This window comes from Plectropomus leopardus, chromosome 13, assembly GCF_008729295.1.
Source record: "Plectropomus leopardus isolate mb chromosome 13, YSFRI_Pleo_2.0, whole genome shotgun sequence".
NCBI classification, from domain to species: domain Eukaryota; kingdom Metazoa; phylum Chordata; class Actinopteri; order Perciformes; family Serranidae; genus Plectropomus; species Plectropomus leopardus.
In genome coordinates, this window is record NC_056475.1 from 24,003,801 (window position 1) to 24,026,268 (window position 22,468).

At 40.4% G+C, this 22,468-nt stretch overlaps 1 protein-coding gene across 1 annotated transcript in view; it reads right to left on the reverse strand.

Annotated features, from left to right (window-relative positions):
• Positions 1-380: 380 nt before the first annotated feature.
• The window catches only part of ubash3ba (ubiquitin associated and SH3 domain containing Ba), a 28,786-nt gene continuing 6,698 nt past the window's right edge, over positions 381-22,468 (reverse strand). The window contains exons 2-14 of the mRNA XM_042499165.1: positions 9,050-9,103; positions 8,621-8,807; positions 8,333-8,531; positions 7,214-7,383; positions 6,813-7,021; positions 5,506-5,650; positions 5,194-5,314; positions 4,249-4,371; positions 4,003-4,095; positions 3,336-3,480; positions 3,136-3,242; positions 1,622-1,731; positions 381-1,525 (exon numbers count right to left, since the gene is read on the reverse strand). Of these exons, the coding sequence (XP_042355099.1) occupies positions 1,388-1,525; positions 1,622-1,731; positions 3,136-3,242; positions 3,336-3,480; positions 4,003-4,095; positions 4,249-4,371; positions 5,194-5,314; positions 5,506-5,650; positions 6,813-7,021; positions 7,214-7,383; positions 8,333-8,531; positions 8,621-8,807; positions 9,050-9,103 (1,801 nt within the window). The 3' untranslated portion in view covers positions 381-1,387. The remainder of the gene's footprint in view (positions 1,526-1,621; positions 1,732-3,135; positions 3,243-3,335; positions 3,481-4,002; positions 4,096-4,248; positions 4,372-5,193; positions 5,315-5,505; positions 5,651-6,812; positions 7,022-7,213; positions 7,384-8,332; positions 8,532-8,620; positions 8,808-9,049; positions 9,104-22,468) is intronic.

Consider the following 22,468-nt stretch of genomic DNA (forward strand, 5'->3'; position numbering starts at 1 on the left):
ATTTAGATTTTTCTTTCTTTTCACTTACACCTCAGCTTTTCCAGCAATTACAAGTCAAAATGTTTTGCTTTCCATTTGTCCCCAATTCTTTTAAAATCTGTTATGCATGTGAGAAATACTGCAACTGCTGATCAGTAAACAGTTATAGTAATTAAAACATATTTGGTAGGCATGTTTTCAGCATCAACAGGACATTGACACTGCTGACAGACAGTGTTAAAAGTGTTAACTGTGCATAATAGTGTCTGCTACCATGTTCATTTTCTTTAAGCAAGAGAAGCAGCTGCACTGCTGCTTGTGTAAGACAGAACCAAAAATCAACAGCGGTGGTTACTGAAGTAAAGAAATTATGTTTTTACACAACATTTGACACAGGCTGATACGTATAGGCCCTCATTACTCCACAACCTTGGTTTATTCATTCAGTATCAATAGATTCTCTGAGTTATACAACAGATAACTGGTATAGGCAGGAAGCACTTAAAACATCTGACAAAACCAAAACAGTGTAATGTGTTTGAAAAGCAGTGTGGTTATCAGGCTTACAAAGAATGTCAGGGTCATGATAAACAAGTTTTAGTCAATGCACCCAAAAGCAATCTGTATTTCATTATGTTCGTTTTCTGAAGTCGTATTGACTTGGTCGCTCCTGTGGTGGTAATTAAAACAGTATTACAGGAAGGATAAAGGAATCATGTGGGCACATAAATGTTAACTTAGAATTATATAATGATATGACATTTACAGGAATAAAACAGGTATCATAAACTACCCACCTCAGCACCCGAAACTATGAAGATCAGTTCTCCCCTGTCTGATTGTCAACATTTCTTTTGTGCTTTTTCGCAGGAGGGTCGTTGGCTACAAGTTAAATAATAATTTCGGACACATGGAAAAATATTTCTGTGGTACGAGTCTCTCTCATCTAATTCTTGTCACAGTGTGTGAGAAGGCAGCAAAGTCATCACCGCCCCGCCTGAGGAGGAGCCACAGACGCAATGACACCTTCTCGTGGCATGAAACCTGATTCACCAGCAAATCATTCATCAAGAAATATCCACATTTCTCGTAGCACCTCCACATTTTGGGCAAAGGAGTGGAACGTTGAAGGAAACGCAGCAAACTGCCGCCCAATCTGTAGCTCACGTTTGCTGTGATCTCCACACAAACTGCATTTTCTCATTCCTGAGCAGTGCAACTAAATACATTTGCTATGAATGCATTTTTTTTTTTTTTTTGCATGATGTCTTTGATGGAAGCCAGACGTGTTTGTTTTGTTCTTTTTTTTGGTAAATTGGGCTGGATTCATAACAGAGTGGATTAAAAATAAATATTTTTGTCAGCAGTTCAGGGCTGCCAAAAGATAGAGAGCCAAACAGCATATCCTTCAGTCTTGCATTAGCATTTCCCTCCAGTTGAAACTGTGATTGGGTCCATGTGTCAGAGGCAGGATGGGTGGGTCGACCAGCTGCCACACCCCGGTCTCTCCCAGTTCTTCACAAGCGCAAAAACCCAAGTAAGGGATCTGCACCAAGAGAAGACATGTGCATGTTATCAAAGACACATAGATGAGGAGAGGACAGGAATGAAAGAGGCGTTATGACCAGAGCAGCAAACTGACCTTTCGCACAACTTGGACAAAGTCCTTGGAGTTTTGGGGGCTGAGGCCTTGTATCTGGCGAGTGCAGGCCTCCAGGGAGGACGCATGGGCCACAATCAGGACCGTGTTTCCTGTGTGAAGGAGGTAGAAATAACCACATTTCACAGACACTATTAGCTTTCCATACTGTTCATGGGCACTCTCGTTGATATGCAGCTTGAAATGTTCAGGTTTTCTGACTCGTCCTTTTTATATGGAGACTGGGACAACATCCAAATTAAACAGTGTGTTTCAGAAGGCCCGCAGGCTAAAAACAAAGTGCGATGTATGGTATGGTATGCAAAGAAGAAGCTTGTTTCAGGCATTGTTTAGTTTTGATTTCATTGGCTCAAGCTCAGTATGCAGTGGCCACCAGAGATTAAATTTAGAAGGAAAACATACGATGGCATTAAAATGTAATCATCGTGAAAGGAAACTGGGCATTGTAGCCAGTGAACGTTGCCAGCATTTGGTGCTTAGCAAAGTTGGGAATAAGTTTGAAACTATGGGCTCAGTTGTTCAAAAAATGTAATTTGGATCAGAATGATCTGGATTTAAAAATCCCATGTTTGGCTATTCAAGATCAGCTAATCAATTTTACTTTTGTGAAGGTTTTTCAAAGCAACATTGGACTGGATCACCCTGATCCAAATACTAACTCTTCAGGGTTAACAAATCAGCATAACCAGTGCTCTAAATGAGACAACAAATCACACTGGAAGCTACTTGTTATGTAGAGAACAACAGGTTGACTGTTCATTGGGGGGTCACTTTAAGTAAACAGCACGGGGAATTCAACTGTTAGAAACTACTTTTGGCTGTGTCGTTGTAATTGATATAAAGTGATACATAAAAGTAAGAATTTAAGTAATCATTTTAAAGAGGAGACACAACGATGATTGAGCCTATGGCCATTTGATGAAAGGCCTTGCATTTGCAGAATTACGAATTGGGTGCGGTGACCGCTTATAACCAAGATGCCACCATAGAGGATGAGAAGAGAGATCTTTGAGATTGTAACTATTAATGATTTTTGCGTGATATTAACAGCTATTTGGGTGATCATTTTATGGGGAAAAAATCCTTTGTTTTATTTTTTGTATGTCACTGTACTGACAGGCTTGATAATTGATCTACTGTCTACGTTATCTACGTTATTACTGCAACTGTTAAACAAATCAAGTACTAAATTAAGTAAACTTAAGTAACTAAATTAATTACATTTTTAACGGTTTTATTACATTTTGTTACTGAAATCCACTTTTAGGATAATCCTGATTTTTAAGGTACCGCAATCCTGCGAAACTGTTTTGAACAAAAAACTGTGATGTTTTAATTCAGATCAGAACCAAGACTGGATTATGTGATCTCAACTGATTTCAGAAACCTTGATTTCTTTTGAAAAACCTATTGTTAATACCTGATCCGATCCAAAATCCGATCAGATTACTTCTTAACAATTTGGCCTTGAATGTGTGTTTAAAAGTCCACTTTACCCAGGTTTTTGCCCTCTGCCAGGATCTCTCTGGTTACTTGGAAGCTCCTGCTGATGTACGTGTCATAGCTCTCTGACACCGCCAACTTGCTTATGGGAATATGAGGTCTAGAAACAAAAGGACAGATCAAAAAGATTATTGTAAATTGCATAACCACATATAAAAGCGCATAGGTACTACACAGTGGCGTGGCTATGTACCTGTATGTTGTGTCCACGCTCAGGTTAGCAGCAGCCAGCTCAGCTGGGGGGATCCAGACGGGTAAACATGTGCCTGAAACCCACTTGGTCCATTCAAACAATCCAGGCTCCACGCGGATTTTTGTCTTTCCCTCCTGCTGGAGACCTGACACAGTGAGAAAAACAAAGAGAAACTGTCTCACAGGAAGATATCTCTACATCTGGTCTATCTATAGATACATCTTTATGTAAAGTGTAAGACTTGGTGCAAAAAGAATAACAAGAGTGTTGGTCACATGTTTTTGACAAAGAAAAAAAAAGAAAACATTTCTAGAAAGAAACATTAATTAGGTGTTTTGCTGTGTTCAAGGAAAGCAAGCGATGGGGAAAAGAAGTTAGACCTCCTGTTAAAACCTTTTTCTTTTCCTATCCGTTTTGTTTCCTAATGATGTCTCCAGGGCACCACGGAGGTTTTGTTGCAATTCATTAAAGCTTTATATAACCAGACAAATCCCACTGAGATCCGAGCCAAACTGAAGGTTTCAGATCCAAAACTCACATCAAAAATCCAACAATATCATGCAGCAGTAACTTTTTGAAATGTATGCACAACACGCCAGTTGAAGAACCTGAATAGATGCTGTGCAACTTGTCTGTGACTGTGGTCAGAGTTTTGATGAGCTCCTACCCTGCAGGATGTGCTGAGCAGTCTGGACGCAGCGAAGAGAAGGAGAGCAGTAAACAAAGTCTATTGTTGTGTGGCTTTCCAGCAGGGCTTCACCTGAAATGCACCAAAATGCAGTGTGATTTAAGGCATTTTAATTGTAAAATAAAGACAATTTCCATAGTATTTAACAATCCTTACAGAGCCTGATTCCTTTAGTAATCTGCAGTAACTTTTCATCAAAATAATCTGTACACAAAATGTACTGACCGACAAGCCGAGCCTGAGTGGAGCCAAACACAGTAATTGGACAATCTTTATCGTAGTCCCGGTGACCGCCGCTTCTAGCTGGCAGGCTGGATGGCATGTTGAGATTAGAGCGAATGTATCGGCCTACAAAAAACACAAATGAGAATCTTACAGAAGAAGAGAGTAATAAACTCATAAGTGTCATTCTGTATAAAAATGTGCCACTGAATAAGTTTGTAATTTATAAATTGCTGGAAGATGTTTTTTTTTTATAAACCATGCAGCAGAAAGATGCAAATACTTTTGAAATTAATGCTACATAACCAGAGCAAACAGTGAAAATGGGCTGTGGCATTTGCTTTTGCTCATGGGGTTAAAAAAAAAACAACAACTACAAATTACAGTTAAACAATTGGTTTCTGAAAACATTTTTGGCAAGAAATAGGCAACATAGTAACAGGATCTCGGTTTATATTTTATCAGCACTGCCTAGTTTTACCATTTGATCTTGGTTTTCTCAGACTCCATTTTAACAATTCAGGAAACAATGTGCCGCCCACTTCCTGTTCATATATTCTGGTATTACAGCCAAACAGTGCACTAAAATACTTTCTGAAAACATTTTATTTGGAAATTAAGCAGTGTGCTGACAGAATGCTGGTTCAAATTTGATCAGCACTGTCTAGTTTTACAGTTTGATTGGAGTTTGGTCTGAGTTTTATAAAAAGAGACACGTGTCTCTCTCACTCTCTTGATCCGCTTCAATACTCTTTTTATCTGGGGTGGCAGTCACACAAAAATACAGAAATACAATCTGTAGTTCGAGCAGCTGAGAGATCTGGACACTAGTAAGATGTACAAAGGTCAATTACACACACTTCCAACAATGTTATGATAAAAAATCTTGTTGAAAATTGACAGTATCCCTGGCAGTAAGTATCCCTTAAATCGTCCCTGCATGCTCACCTTTGGAGTCAAAGCACTGAGTGATCCAGTGTTTCCCAAATACCACATCCATCCTCTCCCCGTGGCGACACACAAACAGTCTCATCTTGGACAAAGAGGACTGATTGGTTGGCCTTGACACCTGAGAAAAAGACTCAGTTTAAATTTTCAGGTATTAAAGATTTGCGCAGCATTAAAGCTTGAGTTCCTGCTGAAGAGTGTACACTCTTTGCCATTAACACAGTCAGTGAGGTTCATGATGTTCTTTCACTTTAACCAACAATACATGTGCTTTTCTGCAAGCCAATGTCATGTAATACAGGAGCTCTATACCTGCATCGGAGGACAGAGACCAGTGAGGCCAGGAGAATCCATGAGACTGTCAAGCAGACTGTCATTCAGCTGTCCATCAAACAATAACCCAGCCATGGTGCTGCCAGAGTTCGACGGAGAGGCACAGGTGAGCATAGAGTGAGACCTGAGAACCAGAAAAACAATGAGAACTCAGTTTAACATAGCACATAGCAAATGAGATGACTTTTTTTTTTGTAGGCAGACGCTGAAGTAAGTTGTTGCCTTGGTTCCCTCGTCAAAAAGCCTATAGGATTTTTCCATTAGCTCTGTGGCAAACAAACTTTTATGATAATTACACATTTCGTTGAGCAAAATTATCTTCACAAAAACACCACTTTTATGATTTTTGAAGCTAAAATGGAATCAACAGAAGAAAAAAGCAAATGTTGGGCTATAAACAAATTGTTCTATGATTGCATAACTTAACGTCACCAACACAAAAAGGGTGTAAAACCATGGTAAGCGTGATGACGTTCTGTAGTCTTATTATGCCACTTGTTAGCAACCACTGTTTTTGGACATGTATAAGCTTCAAAATTCTTAAGTGGGGTATTACTGACATATTTTATGTTGTAAAACTTATGTTAACCCCGGACCTTATTTCAGGCATCTATCCAAAAACCCATTAAAAAAGCTTAACTTTCAGAAGAAAACTGGAAGAGTAGAAATGCTAACTCATTTCTGCATTTTAGGACTCACTCCTGCAGCACTTTATAGACATACAGTGTACAACACACAAAATATCACCATAGAGAAACAGAAATAAGCAAAAGTAAAACACATTTAAAAGTCAAGAAGAAAAAAAGTGTTTTAGGTGTCTTGAAAGCAAGAATAGAGTAAGAAGAATGAATGGAAGGAGGAAGGGAGGGAACATAACCTGTTCAAGTAACATAGTAATGTGGGCGAAGAAACCAAGTCGAAGGGTTAGTCAAGAAACAGCCCAGAAGATGACTCATTGTCTTTTCTTTTTCTTTAATCTCTCCCGACAGCTTAGAAACATCCTCTTCTTTGTGTGCATTTGTGCTTAAACTGCACAAAACGCACATTGAAGGGATTTGTGGATTGTCAGGTTGAGATAACACCCACTGATGTCTTTGTGAAGTGGGTGCAAAAAGGGACTGGGTGGCTTTGAGGGGCAATCAGTGATAATCTGCTGCTTCTGTTATTGTACTGTATGCGCATTTTATTGGTCTAATCCCGGTCCCACGACCTCCCACTGCGGCTCCCTTATGTGTCATGGATTTTTTAAATGAAAGAAACAGCCACTGTTGTGCTTGCTGCATTACCCATGGACGACCCAGGTGTCAGACTCATCAGCGCGGTTGACGTAGTTCTCAGGCAGCAGGCCCGACAGCCCCGTGCCCAGCGAGGTGCCGTACACCCAGCCCTCACTGGCACTGCTCTGCTCCACCGGAGACATGAAGATGAAGTCTCCCGGCACCAACTCAAGCTCATCGTCGTTCTGAGGCACATACGGGTACATGACTTGCAGTGTCTACAGGAGGGGAGATGGTTAACAGTCATTAAACAGAGGGTTTGTGGAATAAACATGCAGAACTTGCATTTATTGTTTTAGTGGTAATTACAATTACAGTGAATTTCTTTAACTCTATGCCCTTAATGTCAGAAAAATCTAACTGAATAGAAATGTTAAGAAGTATTCTTTTCCAAAGGAAGTAAAACAAACCTCATGATTAGCGAACCGAATGTCCCGGGAAAAGAGCACAGCCAACCAGTCACACCCTGAAGACACGTCCACCGTTTTGGCCAACTTCTCTAAAATTGGAAGGTGACTGGCTTGGAAGTGGTACGCCAAAGTGACGTGAAGTTGTTTCTTATGAGGCTCAACATGAACATCTGGACAAAGGAGGAGGAGAAGTGTGTACAGCAAATGGATATATACATATTCTTTTGACAATGATGTTGTGTTTTTAATTTGATGTTGGTTCCACCCTGAAATCAAAAATACATATTTTTCCTCTTACCTGTAGCACTATCTATAAAACTAGATTGTTTTTATGTGAGTTGCCAAGTGATGTCTGTTTTTTCTCCAATATCATGGAAACGGATGGCACTCAGCTTATGGTGCTCAAAATGCCAAAAATATATATTATGAAAATCAACAGCAACGTCTCTTACAAGAAATCATGACCAGTTTCTCAAGAAAATACACAGACCTTGTTGTGAGCAGTTATATGTAGGAACTATTTTCTTTCTACTGAACCACAGGAGGTGCATCTGCTCATGGACGAGAGGCTCGTGCTCGTGACAGCACGAGATGTAAACATTAAAGGTGTCCTTCACGGCTGAGCTGTAACGTTAGCAAGCTCAGTGGTGCTATGTGAGCTAACAGTAGATCCATGCTTCCTTCTGCTCGGTGATACGATTGGCGGGTGTAGTTTCATAGAAAGAAAATAGTTTCTGCATAAACCTGCTCACAACAAGGTTTGTGGATTACCTTGAGTAACTGGTCATGATTTCTGGAAAGAGACATTGCTGCTGAGTTTCTCAAATGTAATTTCTTTTTCTTTTTTTGGGGGGGGGGGGCTTTAAGCACTACAAGCAAAGTGCCATCTAGTTCCATTATATTAGCAAGAAGGCAGACATCTCTATGGCCAACATCTCCAACACTCTGCAACTCACACAAAAACAATCTCGACTGATAGATAGCACGATAGGTAAGAGGTCAAATATGTCAATTTGAGTTTGGGGTGAACTGTTCCTTTAACCCTGTACATTCTGTCTACAAGATCGTATTTGTGTTCACTGTGATTTCCTTCAAAAAGAGACACAATGGGTCTCAAACCTGCTTTAGCTGCTGCTTCAGTCGCAAAATCCGAAGCGAAACTCTTCAGCACATCTGCCATCTGCTCCTCCACAAAGAGGCCAATAAAGGTTGAGGAGGTATAGAGCTCCAGCGGTAGAGGCATCGGTATCCGACCCTTCCACTTGGCCACAGTGGTCTGGAGAGCATCAGTCAGAGCCTCCACCTTCCCGTCAGCACACTGGAACGACAAAAAAGGAAGTCATCAAGATGTGCAATGGCTAGAAACCAGCAATGTGCTGAGCAGCCAGAATATTGATAAAAACTGACCATGAAGAATTGGCAGAGGGTGATGTGGGGGAAGATGTTGTGTGCCTTGTTCTTGCCACAGGAGAGGCGAGACTGCTGCCAGAAGTGCGAGAGCTGCTGGAGCAGCGGTCCACTGGGTCGCAGGTATAACACATATTCTCTGGGCAGAGGGTCATCCAAGAACGGGTCATCCACGTGAGAGAAGAGCCTGGAGTGACAGACAAAAAGACACAGAGTGATGAGGGGGGAGTTGGTGATAAGAAGACGAGAGGACTACTGATGTCCAGCAGAGGGCAGTACTGTTGTAATAGCACAGTGACACATCAATACAATGCTTAAGGGTTAGGACAGTAGGTGCTACGTTTACCATTACTAGAGTTTTGTTTGCATTCCAGTTGTGCATTAAGAACTGTGGGAGAACATGTTAGTAAAAGTGCATGTTGCTCTCACCAGTCACAAGCCGCCTGCACGTTTTTCCCTCCTGTCGAAACCAGAGCTTTCAGGCTGCAAAGAGAAAGAGAAATGGAGATCAAAGCACAGTCACAAAATCAATAGTTTCTCTTCCGGACCGTGTTTATTAGGAGGAGATTGCTGCGCTTCCACGTGATGATGAACAAAGAACAAACATCCCAAGAGAGCCGTAAACAGTAATTCAGAGCAGGAGTTCATTATTCAGACCAGAGGACCATGAAACAGCATTGATGCTGATTTGAAACATATTCTTTGCTATGAAAATATCAAAACATCTGCTTCTGTCATCAACAAAGTGTTCAGCTCAGTAGATGCAAAGCCCTGTATTCAGAGCACACTGGGTTCAAACTCAATCTGAACATGATACTGTTACAAGTGATTCAGTCAGTGATTAAATAGCGAGCACTGTGTTACAGAGAGAGAGTTTCTGACAGCAAATCAGCTCACAGTCTTGTTAATTCATTTCTGAGACAGCTAAATGTCACAATATTAAGACCCCCTATGTTTGGCAGTTGGAAAAATATAATTAATGCCTTGTGCTGTGGTGTAATGAAACATGAAAAAGAAAACCAGAATTCACGCTACGCGGTTGTATACCTACACCAACCAGTCGATTTGCAGTTTACGTGCATGTCTGTTCAGACTCATATGTAGCAATAACAGTAGACAAGGCTTCAAATATAGATTTTTCTGTAAGGGAGCTATTCTAAAACATAGACGTTTCACACATTTTTAATGCGGCAGCACAGAAGATCTATACAATCAGCACACTTTCAAGGCTGGCACCCAAGATTAGTGTCACCAATTCAGTATCTGACCAAATGTCTCCCCTTCTGTTCCTAAAATATGACATTAAAGAATTGCCAGAAAAGTGTTTTTGCAAAACATGATGATATCAGAGTGAAGTTGACCTTTGACCTTTTGGATATAAAAATCTCATCACTTCTTTATAAAATCTTATTAGAAAATATGTGTGAAATTATGTCAGTGACCTTTGACCACCAAAATCTGATCAGTTCTTTCTTGAGTCCAAGTAGATGTTTGTACCAAAGTTGAAGAAATTCCCAAGGGCCTTCTTGGGATAAAGTGTTCACGAAAATGAGACACAGCAACCATGACCTTTGCCACCAAATTCATATCATTGTTGGGTCAAAGTGGACATTTGTGCCAAATTTGAAGAAATTCTCTCTAGTATCATGTTCATGAGAACTGGACAGACTTAAGGTCACAGCAAGGCCGTAGCCATGGAGTCAACATTTGGGGGGGGCATCTGTGGCTTAGATTTTTCACTATTCAGATCAGCAGTTCAATCCCTTGCTCCTCTAGTCTGCTTGACAAAGTATCCTTGGGCTGGATACTGGTTTCTGCCGATTATTGCTCCATTGGTGTGTTGTGTACGAATGTTAAACTAATAAGCAGGTCACACCTTGTATTTTAGCTTTGGTCACCAATGTATGAATGTGTGTCTGATGGTGGGCGTTTGTGCCAAATTTGACGAAATTCCCTCAAGGCTTTCTTGAGATATCGCATTTACAAATACGGGATGGACGGACAAACCAAAAACGTAATGCCAGTCCCCTGAATGGAGTCATAGAAAGGCAGTGTCCATGTCCTTTGACATGGTTTATCTGTGTCATTTCATGGACTACAACTTCTTAACACGTTTCTGAAAGAAAAGAGAGCTGATTGCTTGATTACTCTTGAGTGCTCAAAATCTAATTAGTGTCTTTTTATAAAACCTCAGAAGGGATTCACTGATTCCAGCAGCTTTCTTTGGCTTTGAGGAGACTAACAGAGTATCTCGACGTGACCGTATTTCTGAAGGTTCACAGTAACACCATCTGTGCCCACACTTTGAGTCAATCAACACATCAGTGGCATATTTTATCCGTCACACTGAACTCTAACAGCCTTGTCTGCAAGAATTTGGTACACATTAGCAAAATCCTTCCACTTAATATTCCTAAATTAGTGTACACATGATGACGCAAGAGTTGGCGGCAACTGAAGATATATGTGCATGTAAACCTGTTTTTGAGGTGTCTGTTTAGTGGTTTTAAAACTTCTCTAAGCAAAGTCCATATAATTGAAAAACTCTGTGTACCACAGTGGCCAGTTGCCAAAGATTCATCTTTGGAAAAGAACTGGATCCCTGACATGCAACTAAAGCAAATAATGTCGAGCACCACAAGCCAAGTACCATCGAGTTCTGTTATACTGGAGAGAAGGCAGACATCTCTACAGCTGATACCTCCAGCACTGTCCAACTCACACCCAAACAATCTAAACTGACAAACAGCACTACAGGTAAGATCAAAAATATCTATTTCTGATTTTGGAGTAAACTGTCCCTTTAAGAAATAGGCAATGCATTTTTAATAACCTGACATTGTTGTCACTGCAATAAACCTTTAAGACTCAACTACAAGCCATGAAATCCCATCTCCTCTTCAGTTTCTTTGCGCATCATCTGAAACAAAACCTCTGAAATGATGCTGTGCTTTCTCTGAAGAGTAACTGCCTACCCCAAAGAAGACAGCCCTGCTTATTACTGGCCATTTTCTTAAAAAGAAAACCACTGATATTAAAGTAAAATTGGCAAGCAGGAAGTGTTGTTATCTGAGCCATCACAGAGTTTTGACATCACAGCATGATGTAGACGTGTTGCAGCATCCCTTTGTGGTTCATTGTGCCACGCTAGCGTTCAAACTCAGTGAGCTATTTTTAAATTTGTCCCACTGAGAGGGTCCTAGATACGGCAAAGTCCCTGAACCCTGGGGCAATGTGCCCTGACAGAGCACAGCGTGCAGCATGGGAAAGCCATGGCTACAGCGACGTAGCAGATGGCTCACACGGATCCACTACAACATGCACACGCATTTATGCAGGGCCATGCTGAATCAAATACAAAGACAAAGAAGCACAGACAACACTTGAATTAAAGTATTCTGTCGGTTTACTTTATCAAGCCAACAACCGTTCAATGACAATTACAATACATTACCTAATTGATCACTTTTTATCCCTACAGTCACTACTGCATGTAGAAGGATTAAGACAGAGACATTTGCTGGCTATAGTCGTCTTATTCAGAGATTCCACCTGGTGCTGTGTGGAGGAGGAAAAAAGGGGATTTTCTCTCAGAAAGCATGATGGGATTACAAGCAGATGTGACTGAGACGTCACAAAATCCGATCCAGGCTAGAACATTGGATTGCTTGCTTCTTATCTTTGTGGTATTCTACCAGAGTGAACCCTTGAGACGTAAAATAAAAGAAAAGGTCGTTGCACACAGAGAGGATATAAGGTTTACTTGAATTGCTTTAATCCGTTTTTTAAGGCCGCTGAAATGACTAGAAACCCGTTTCCAGTCATAAATGATAATACAGTATCAAGCAAGAGATACAGCATGGTGTTGCTTGCCATTTTTACGGATTGATGTGGGACATTTTTCTCTGCAGGAGCAAGGCTAAATAACACCAGTGTTTAAAATAAAAGATCTCTCAGTGTTTATTCAAACTGTAACTCAGGAGGCTGAAATTTAAGCTTATAAATGGCTTATAAATGGCAGGAGAAGGTGTGTTGGAACACATTTTGGGAGTAGAGTAAAAATTGAAAAGTAAAAAAAAAAATACTAGTTGAATGCTAAAATTATTATTCCAATTTGTATTTTATTTCATTTTTATTTTTGCATTGGCTGATGTTAACTAATCCCTTCCTGCTGTGGTCTACCAATATTTGAAAAAGAAATATTTTGTCGCAATGGTTTTTCTTTAATATCATTTCCTAGGAAGGTTTGATGTCAAAAAAAAAAATCATCCATTGATTTACAGATGTCTCTTTTGCCAAAAGAGTCTATGGGAAAAAGTCTTTGTGGGCTACAGGGCATTACGTAACAAACACAATTCCACTGTTTGGCAACTACAAAAAATTGGCTTCAAAGCCCAGCACACTCCCTGGGGGCCTGGCATAGACTTTAAAAATACCTAGACAGCAGACCAAAGATGGCACCTATCCATTCCAGTGGAGTTTCTGTCATTTGCCATTACAATACACGTTCAAGGTACTGTCAGGGGCTGCAGTGCTGTGGATCACGATAGGTGAGGCAGATGTGAGGTCACATCACACGGACAACTGCAACAAACAACTTAAGTCAACATTGTTTAAACTTTTATGTTTTAGCAGAATAATTACAGTAATACTAAAATACTAAAATATAGGAGTAAACTAAAAAAAACATCATGTTCGGTAACACTACTACTGTGTTGGCTTAAGCCATCGGTGTCTGTAGCCTCAGCCAGGTAGATAACAGCCAGCTGCCACTGCTGCCCACATTTAACTGTGAATTGTTTTCTTTTTTCTGGGGGGGGTTGGGGTTTTTTTTTAGACTGTCTTGTGTTTTCAGTGTGTCTCTGCACCTTCATGCTTGTTGGCTGGCCTTTGTCATCTTTGCGGCGGGTAACAACAACACTTTGCAATGAAACTTCCACTGGTGTAATTTTTTGAATTTAATAACAATGTCAGAGCCACCCTCACTAGGGGATGTAAGACATTGTAAAGCTGATGATAAATCCTTAGATTTGGCTGTTGGTAGTAAAGAGACAATGTGATTCCTAAAAAATGCAATCCCCTGTCCCATATTTTTACAACAAACATTTCTCAATGTCCTATTTTATTTTATTCAACTTTTTCATTTTCCTTTATTAATTCAGTTTCTCAATTTAATTTGAATATTATCTGATTCTCCTTGTATTTCAGGCAGTCATGTCAGTTGTATGATGAACTGATCTAGATGGTCCGTTTGAACTTTTACATGTCGTGAATCAAGTTAATTTTCAAAAAGATATCTTTCTTGTTAACCTATACAGAAAATCCAGACAGCAGGCAGACAGGTGGCCTGGCTCAGGCTGAGGTGACAAACGGAAAGGAAGTCGCAGCACACCACGAAACACACTTTTAAAGGTGAGATATATAGTCTTGCTCTTTCAAAAGTACCACAGGCACCGTCTTGCTTGCACATTGTCTGAAAATCAGAAGTCGTTTCCAATGCAGCGTCAGTGGCCCCTCCACCACTTATTCAGCCTCTTTCATGCACGTAGCCTACAAAAAAATTGTCCAGCCTTTCTGTATTAAAGGTACAATAGTGGAATGGGGGGACACAGTTGTCTTCACTTCCAGCCAACAATGGAAGTAGCAACAGCACTGAAACGAGGTCTATACAGTTGGCAGAACAGGATTATGGACATAACAGGCTTGACATGTGTGACGGGTGTTATGAGTGGGAATGATGTTACGTTTTGACGGCGCGTTGTGCGTCCACTGCAGGAGTTTTAAAAGGCAGCTGATAGCAGTTAGCAGCTAGCTCAAAGAAGAACAGTGGCCATAAATGTCCACAAATTACGGAAACGCCAAAGAACCAGATGAGCAAATTACTGTTATTGCCATTGTTATTGTTTAGAAATCACTGCTGACGCAAATGTCACACTGGAGGCTGATGCTGATGCATTAAAAGTCATGCCTATCATGCTTCTTTTGCTTCCGTGATGCCGGCATGCTGTCTAAAATCACACATTGGAACAGCATGATCACCATAGTTTAATTCTGTGTAAAAGTGCAAAGGCGCTGTAAAGAGAGGACTTAGAGGCGGTTATATAGCACAATCTCGGTGTAAAAAGGACTTGTGTCTGACACTGTAGGCAGAAGTAGACCCTATCTGTTTTGGGCCCTTGGTATTTAGTTTCTCTGTTCTCCCAAATTCAATGCCCCTGTCCTGCTGGTCATTATGCTTCAAGGGCGACCTTGCATGTATACCTTCCAACAACTGACCTTGCATGTATACCTTCCAACAACTGCAAGCAAAGTGTTGTCTTTTTCACACTTAATTTAAAGAATAATGTGTTTGGATGATATGGTGCCAGTGCTGTTTTGTTTCCATGTCTCTAGGAAAAAAGAAAAACCAAAAAAACCCCCCCCCAAAAAAACGGCACACCAACACCGACATCTGTGACACCCTCAGGGAGCAGCGCTGGGCAGAGTTAGCAGAGACGGCAGCATTTCACAGGCGCTGTCTCTGTCTTATTGGCCAGCTGGTCGATGTTTTGGCCGGGAAGACAGCACCTCCTCCTACACTTCAGTCCTTTCTACAGCATCTGTTGTTTGACCCTTTAATGTGTTTTGAACATAAAACTTTATCAGAGTTTTGCTGAACTGAATATTCATGTTTCAACTTTCTTTCTTATCTTTTCCAGCACACTTGAAACAGTCATGGGCAAACTGTCCTCAATAACTGCAGCGAACCCGGAGGCCTCTTCTCTGCTCTTAGCGAGAACTGAGCAAGTTATTTATAAACTGCATTTCCTGTTCACAGCTAGATGAAGATAAAAAAGATTAGAGAGTGCCAGGGAGAGAAGTCACTCTGGATTTGGTATGGCTTCAAAACAGCAGTACTGTTTGCATAACAGTGACCATTATTTGATGAGCACTTTTACTTCATTTGCGCATGTACCACTGCTGCAGGCGATATTGGAAACAGTCTTTCTTTTTTTTTTCATCCACATATGGCAAGTGTTTTCAGTTCCTGTTTCCACATTTAACCCAACTACAGATTAAATGTTCTGGCTGCCTGATGCGTGTTTGAACAGCGGCGTTTCTGGTTTTTCATATATGTAAACATTCTCTGAACTGTTTATTACAGCTGACCTTTTTGCTAAACTTGGATATCTTCCAGGCTGCAGGAGAAAGTCACCACTTTATATCTGCACACTTCTCAAAGTATGTCATGAGTGTGAGCACTTTAGATCCCTGTAAACATTGCGGGTGAAGTTATTGCGACTAAATAAATATCATGCCTTTGGCTGCATATTAGCCAAAGAGGAAGAAGGAAATCATAAATTTAAGCCAAAAGTTACAAGCATCTAGAATGGGCGTTAACAAAACCATGTCACCTTGCCTCCGACACACACACACACAGCCACATACTCCCAGGGGACCCTCCCTGACTCAGCTCTGAGGGCGAATCAACATTTCCTGTTTACAAGCCGCCGGCGAACACTCATCACTGACCACTTATCGCTCCAACAGCGCTGAGAGCACTGCTACTGCCCAACACCAGACTGCACCCTGAGGAGAGCCCCGTCAGCAGAGGAAATGTACTTCCCGAATGAGCTCGGGCCTGGTGAGCCAACGCTGAGCCAAACACCAGACGTTACAGCCCTTTCTGTCAACCTTTTCACGAGCTGACTGCCTGCTGGAAAAAAGACAGAATTTGAATCCAGGTTATGGCTGATAATTACAATGACTTGGTCGAGATCTGTTCAGAGTGTGATGTAGGATACAAAGATGAAAATGATGATGCTTTCATGTCAGCAAAGCAATAACCAACACAACCTCCTACCTGAACTTCAGGATAGAGTTTGTGAAGTTGCACCATGTCTTGTGGGACAGGGGTGCCATCCTGTTACGCTGTTAGTTACGCACTCTGTTATCTCTGTTACCAAAGTGTATACACTTGGTATACAATTGTTTACAGTGTCCGAGCATGTGAGTGAAAGTAGAGCATCCGGGTCTGTGATCCATATGACTTGCGCTGCCAAGTCATATGGATCTACGTCATTGCAGATGATTAGTTTGTCTAAATACTATTGCTTGCCCAAAAACTAACCCGGCACTATGTCAACTTAATATTCTCTATAGGTCGTTGTCAATGAATACCAAAAAGATATACATGGTCGCAGTTTGGTCACACTTTCACAAACATGTCAACATTGTGAAATGGTTGCAGTCAGGCACCAAAACTACTTAGTAAGCTCAAGCAGCAAACTCCAGGGCTGAAAAATTAAACCAACACCTGAGTGCGTAAAAATGTGATTCTCTGAATGGTCACTTGAGGCTGGCTCCCAAACTGAGTCAATTCCCATAGATCCCCACGGTGGGTTGAATTTCTGTATAACTCAACCATTCATATTTTTTTAAGGCTTAAAGTTATGCATATTTAAAAGCGGGCTGCTTTGAGTGACTGGCTATCTGTGAAGCGTCGCTCCAGTGAATGAGTCAGAGCCATACGTAACTTAAATTAGGCAGCAAGTTACCTCACAGTATGTACGTGATGTTAGCTCCATACATTATGTCAATTTACTTGTCTATGTCAGGTAAAATAAGTCAACTTTGACTTTTGGTTTCACATGGGACACAAACAGTGGTCTCCCAGGTCAAAGTCTTGTGTTTGTTTCACCATTTAACATCCTGACTGCTGTTGGGAGAAGTTTGTCTAGAGCTCTGTCAGAAAGTGGTTTCTTAGTGAAGGTTAAGGTAAGAAAAAAAAACTTGTTTAATTAATAGATTGAAAAGAAATAGAAAGCCCAATAGGCACACTTCACCTGTGTGCACTCCGACCTACTCTATATGCAGATTTTGTCACTTTTTATACTATGTGACTTAACTTCCTCCTTTGCTCCTGCCACAATCACTATGGCCACTAGAGGTTGCCACCTAACAATAAATGTAAATATGGGTCGTAAAAAGTTGTTTGCATAGATGACGTAAAAGACCATTTTTGTGGGAATAACACTAATAATCTTGTAATATTTGTCATTTGTTAAGCTTGTTCAGGGCCACTATTAACAAGTAACACATGATAGAGTTAGTGTAAATATTAGAAAAACCGGTTTGACTTTTTGGGACATACATATATTTGCTTTATTGCCAAGGGTTAGATGAGAAGATTGATACCACTCCTTAAACAAAGAAGAGATTAATCTTCTCAACTAACTCTTGGCAAAACAGCGAATGAGCATATTTCAAACAATGTTAAACTATTCCATTACTGCTGGGAGTGACTGGTGGTGATTGTTTGAATGTTAGGTTGCCACAACATTTTGTTTAGGGTCATTGACAAGACAAGTTCTTGGTGTTGTATCCTCGTGAAGCTTTTCTTACACAGCTGACAGAGCAAACAGTTTCAGTACCACATCTTTAACAAAGCTAGCTGTGTACAGCCAGTGTCTGGAACGGCTTCTCCTCTTCTCACATCATTATTTTTGGAGAAGAGAGCTGCAGTCCACAGAGGCAGACAGCGCAAGTCAGAGACTGACACAATTTAATGAACTATGTGGGTCTTTGTGTGACTAAAGGATGTTAATAATATTCCTCTCTTGGTGTCCATCAAGCTTATCAGATTGAGCTAATGATTAGCAGCACCTCTGTCAAACCAAAAGTGAAGAGTGCCAATTTAGAATGACTGTTATTTTTAGCTCTGTGTGAGTGACGTCAGTGAAACAAGTCAAAGCACAAAGCAAATATTTCACGAAGAATGCACAAGGCATGGTGCCAAAATAGTGATGCATCACATAGCTCTCTTCAAAGTCCCAGGAACAGGACTGTCATAAGAAATTTAAGAGTTCCAGCCATGGTTTGTTGGAAGGCTGATGTTTTGAAACAACTCTTTTACAGGGATCGTTCAGATTTTTTTAAGTGTTGTATGTGGTACTTACTATAGTCAGTGTATTACATACAGCAGATGTCAGTCAGTACACTCCCAGTTTAGAGAAGCAGGCAGAAGTACTGAGGCTGAGCAATGTACTGCTGTGGATGGGGGCCTGCAACAAAATGTATTCTAACCACCTAAAAAGTCCTACATAAAAAAACAACTTTATTAATTTATGTGCAGACTGTATTTAGTATATTTTCCCCACTTTACCTTGCCGATAGACCGCCAATGCCTCTGGCACTGCATTTTCTCAACAATAGAGCTTCTGTATTCCTACACATAACTACCCTGTATTATGCTGCAATAAGCTGTTTGGGTTTTAGCAATTTATGGAAGAGAAAACAAATACAAGAAAATAATAATGTGTGATTATGACAGAAATGACAAAGAACCCTGATCTACGGCGTAATACAGTGAGCAGCACAACTGCGCTTACGTGTAGGAATATTGAGGTTCTACAGTTGAGAAAATGTAGAGCCAAAGGAAAGGGACGTAAAACAGCAAGGTAAAGCCATGAAATTATTCTAAATATCGTGTCCACTTAGACTCTTATTGACTGTTCAGACAGGCCTTATTTAGGTGGCTAAAATATGTTTTTCTGCCACCCCTTCCATTGCAGTACATTGCTTAGCTTCTGTGCAGGTACTCCTGTTTGTTTTTCCAAAATGAGGGTGTACCAACCAACATCTACTGTATGCAATGCACTGACTTTGGATAAGTACCTCATGCAACCCCACCTCAAAAAAATGTACCTTTAACACCCAAAGAGAGACCTTCTCGTTTTAATTAAACTAAAACATTTTGATTCCCAGGTTGCACCCAGTAAGCTGAAAAGGGATTTGTCAGCAAGTACAAAGCCTCAGCAGCAGATTTTTTAAGCACTTATTCCAACCAGGCAGTAAAGTTTGCATTCTTCTTTTAACAAGAAAACTTTGATAACTGAGTCCGTATACCAGACTTGTCTCCCTATCTGCAAGTGACATATGCTTCAGCCGCCCTCAAACCACCGGCTCAACAAAGCGCTCAGTAAAGGTCACAAGCCACTTCGGAAATGGGCGACTTCCTCTTAGCTGTCTTGAATACAAGCTCAGAGTTTGTTCTCGCGAGCTCCTCGCACAGACACCAAAGTGTCAGATGTACACGCAAAAGTTATGTGTAGAAATTATTAAGGGGAGCCCTCATACAAAATTGCATGGTTTCTTGTGATGCTTTTTTGCACATTAGATAAAAGTGAGATGTAATTGTTATTGTTACGGCAGGAGTTATGAAAGTTAGGAAGGAGAACAGTCTGCATGTAAGCAGACTTCCTCTTCAACACACAAAAGGTTTCACGCGCTGGCAGGGTGAAAAAAAAAGAAATTACCGTACATGAAGTTAGTTATGGTACAGCTCAGTAACCACAGAGACTTTGAAGCACAATGAAACAGACAACTGATGTGTGAGAGCTAAGGACAATTTCATCTACATGAAAAAGCACTGTATAAATGCTATCTCAATAGTTGAATTACTATTAAAAAAATACAACACAGTGCTGTTCTTTAGATTTTCGTGTTTTATTCAGTGGAGCTCACTATCAACCAAAAAAAGGGCACTTTTTTGCATGACTGTATGATTTTATTAAATACCAGTTATTCAACAATTTCTAAACAACTGGATGTGGAGCAAATATCATAGCAGCAAATTAATTCATAACATGGCATTTCAATTCTCTTAAAATATCCCAGCAGAAATGTAAAAAAAAAAAAAAAAATACTGAACAATTGTTATGTACGGTGGTGCTCATGTGTCAAATTGTCAAATATTTTCAAGCTAAATCAGTTTCACAGGCCAGCATCATGGGATCAGTCTAGTACAGAATGGATTAGTCAATTAAACAGTTATCTAAGCAACCAGCCTGAACTCAGAGAAATACATGAAATGGACACAAACTCTTAAAACCGCATTACATGGGGTGCTGGTGGCCGAGCGTATGAAGCAGGCGCCCCATGAATGAAGGCAGTGCATTGCTGCAGCAGCCTCAGGTTGGACTTCTGCTCAAGGCCCTTTGCTGCATGTCATCCCCTCTCTCTCCCCCTTTCACGCTATTAATCTGTCCTATCCAATAAAGGCTAAAATGCCAAAAAAAAATCTTTAAAAAAATAAAGAAAGAACACATTACATAATGGTTGGCATGAAATGTGTTAATATTACCTGCTGGCAATACAAAACTATGCCAGTGCAAAATCAATAAGGATCTTCTGTTGTGGTGGACACGCTAATAAAGTATAAAGAGCAAGAAAGTCCAAGTATGGGGTAGTACCAGGGGTAGAGGAGGGTTATGTGACTGCAGAAAGTACGTTAGTCTATGTCACTTCCGTCCCATACCTAGTAATTTAAATTTAAACAGTGATCCTTTCTTAAACTTAAGCAGGTATGTTTTTGTTCTCTAAACCTAACCAAGTTTTTTCACTTATTTTTGTGAGTACGTGTTGAATTTGCTCTTCCCAGATGTGAGGATTTGTTGCTTTTCTCTTTCTTTATGCCACTGTAAATTAAACATCTTTGGGTTTGGTGTTGTTGGTTGCACAAAACAAGCTATTGGAAAACGTCACCTTGGGTTCTTGAAAAGTGTGAAGAGCACTTTCAGAATTCTCTGATATTCTATTAACTAAACACTGACACAGCTAATAAAAAAACAACAAAAAAACCCAGATTAACCTATAATACTACGATGGACTCGCTTTGTGCGGTGTAGAAACATCCATGCTCTCCACCTGCACTAATCAGTCAAAAATCACTGACATCATGTATCCACCAGTAATTATTGCTAGTATTTCAAGACCTTGGTGACACTGTAGGAACTTTTACCTCTCTACATGCCCTAAAAAGAAGAGAAGAAATGAAAGAAGAAATGAAAAACATTGTGGCTAATAATAAGTCAAGGCATGGATGGGAATTTATATAAATCTTAAACCAATCACAGTTCCAGAATAAAGGTGATGACCTATCGGTGTGCATCATGTATAAATACAGCTGTGGTTCAGTCTTTTCAAACATTTTGACCTGACGGAGATGCAGTAGGATCGAAACGTTGTCTTCTATAAACTCTTTTGGCATTGACTTACGTGTGCAGGTGTTTCCACATTGTTCTAAAACTTAGCGACATTGTATTGCCTGTATTGCCATGTATTGCCTTACAGGAAACTTTTCCTGCTCTGGTTCAATGCCTTCATCTACATCTCGTTAGCACCAGTTAGAGCAAAAAAGGACTCGGCCTTCGTCACTGCACTCAGTGTTCTGTTACATCTTTGTCATCGACTTCCTGTTTCCCCTGCTCACAATTGGCACATCGTTCCTCTGTGCAACAACACTAAACATAGCTGAAGTACAATCCACAATTCTGTACCCTGCATCTATTCCAGTCCTTTTTTTTTTTTTTTTACTGATGCAGCTGCTTTGAGGCAGGTTTGTGCTTCATGCATGGATCACACAAAAGGGCCGCAGATTTGCCACGCCGTCTGTTTACTTCGGTGTTAAAAAGTTTCTAATACTTCTCATAACCACTTAGAACCTCAAGTGGTTTTAAATTCAGCTCTCCACTTTGTTAAAAGTATAATAACTGTAGTTCAGGCTCTGCAATCAGACAGCCAGTGACTCTTCAGGGTGATAAGTGCTGTTTCCAATTTTCCAGGTGTGCGACTCCAGTATGCCCAGTTATTTTGGACACATGCCCAACATTTAAAAATGCACACACACACCATCATGTGTGTTTCTCTAGAGATGGCTCCTCTATACATGCACCAACACCCATATATTTCACACAGTATGTTCTGTATACAGAAAACAGACAAACCAATACTGTTTTAAAGGTCAGGGAAGGCCTGTTTGGGACTCTGAATACACTGGAAAGACTGAACAAGCACAAAAGGAAAGAG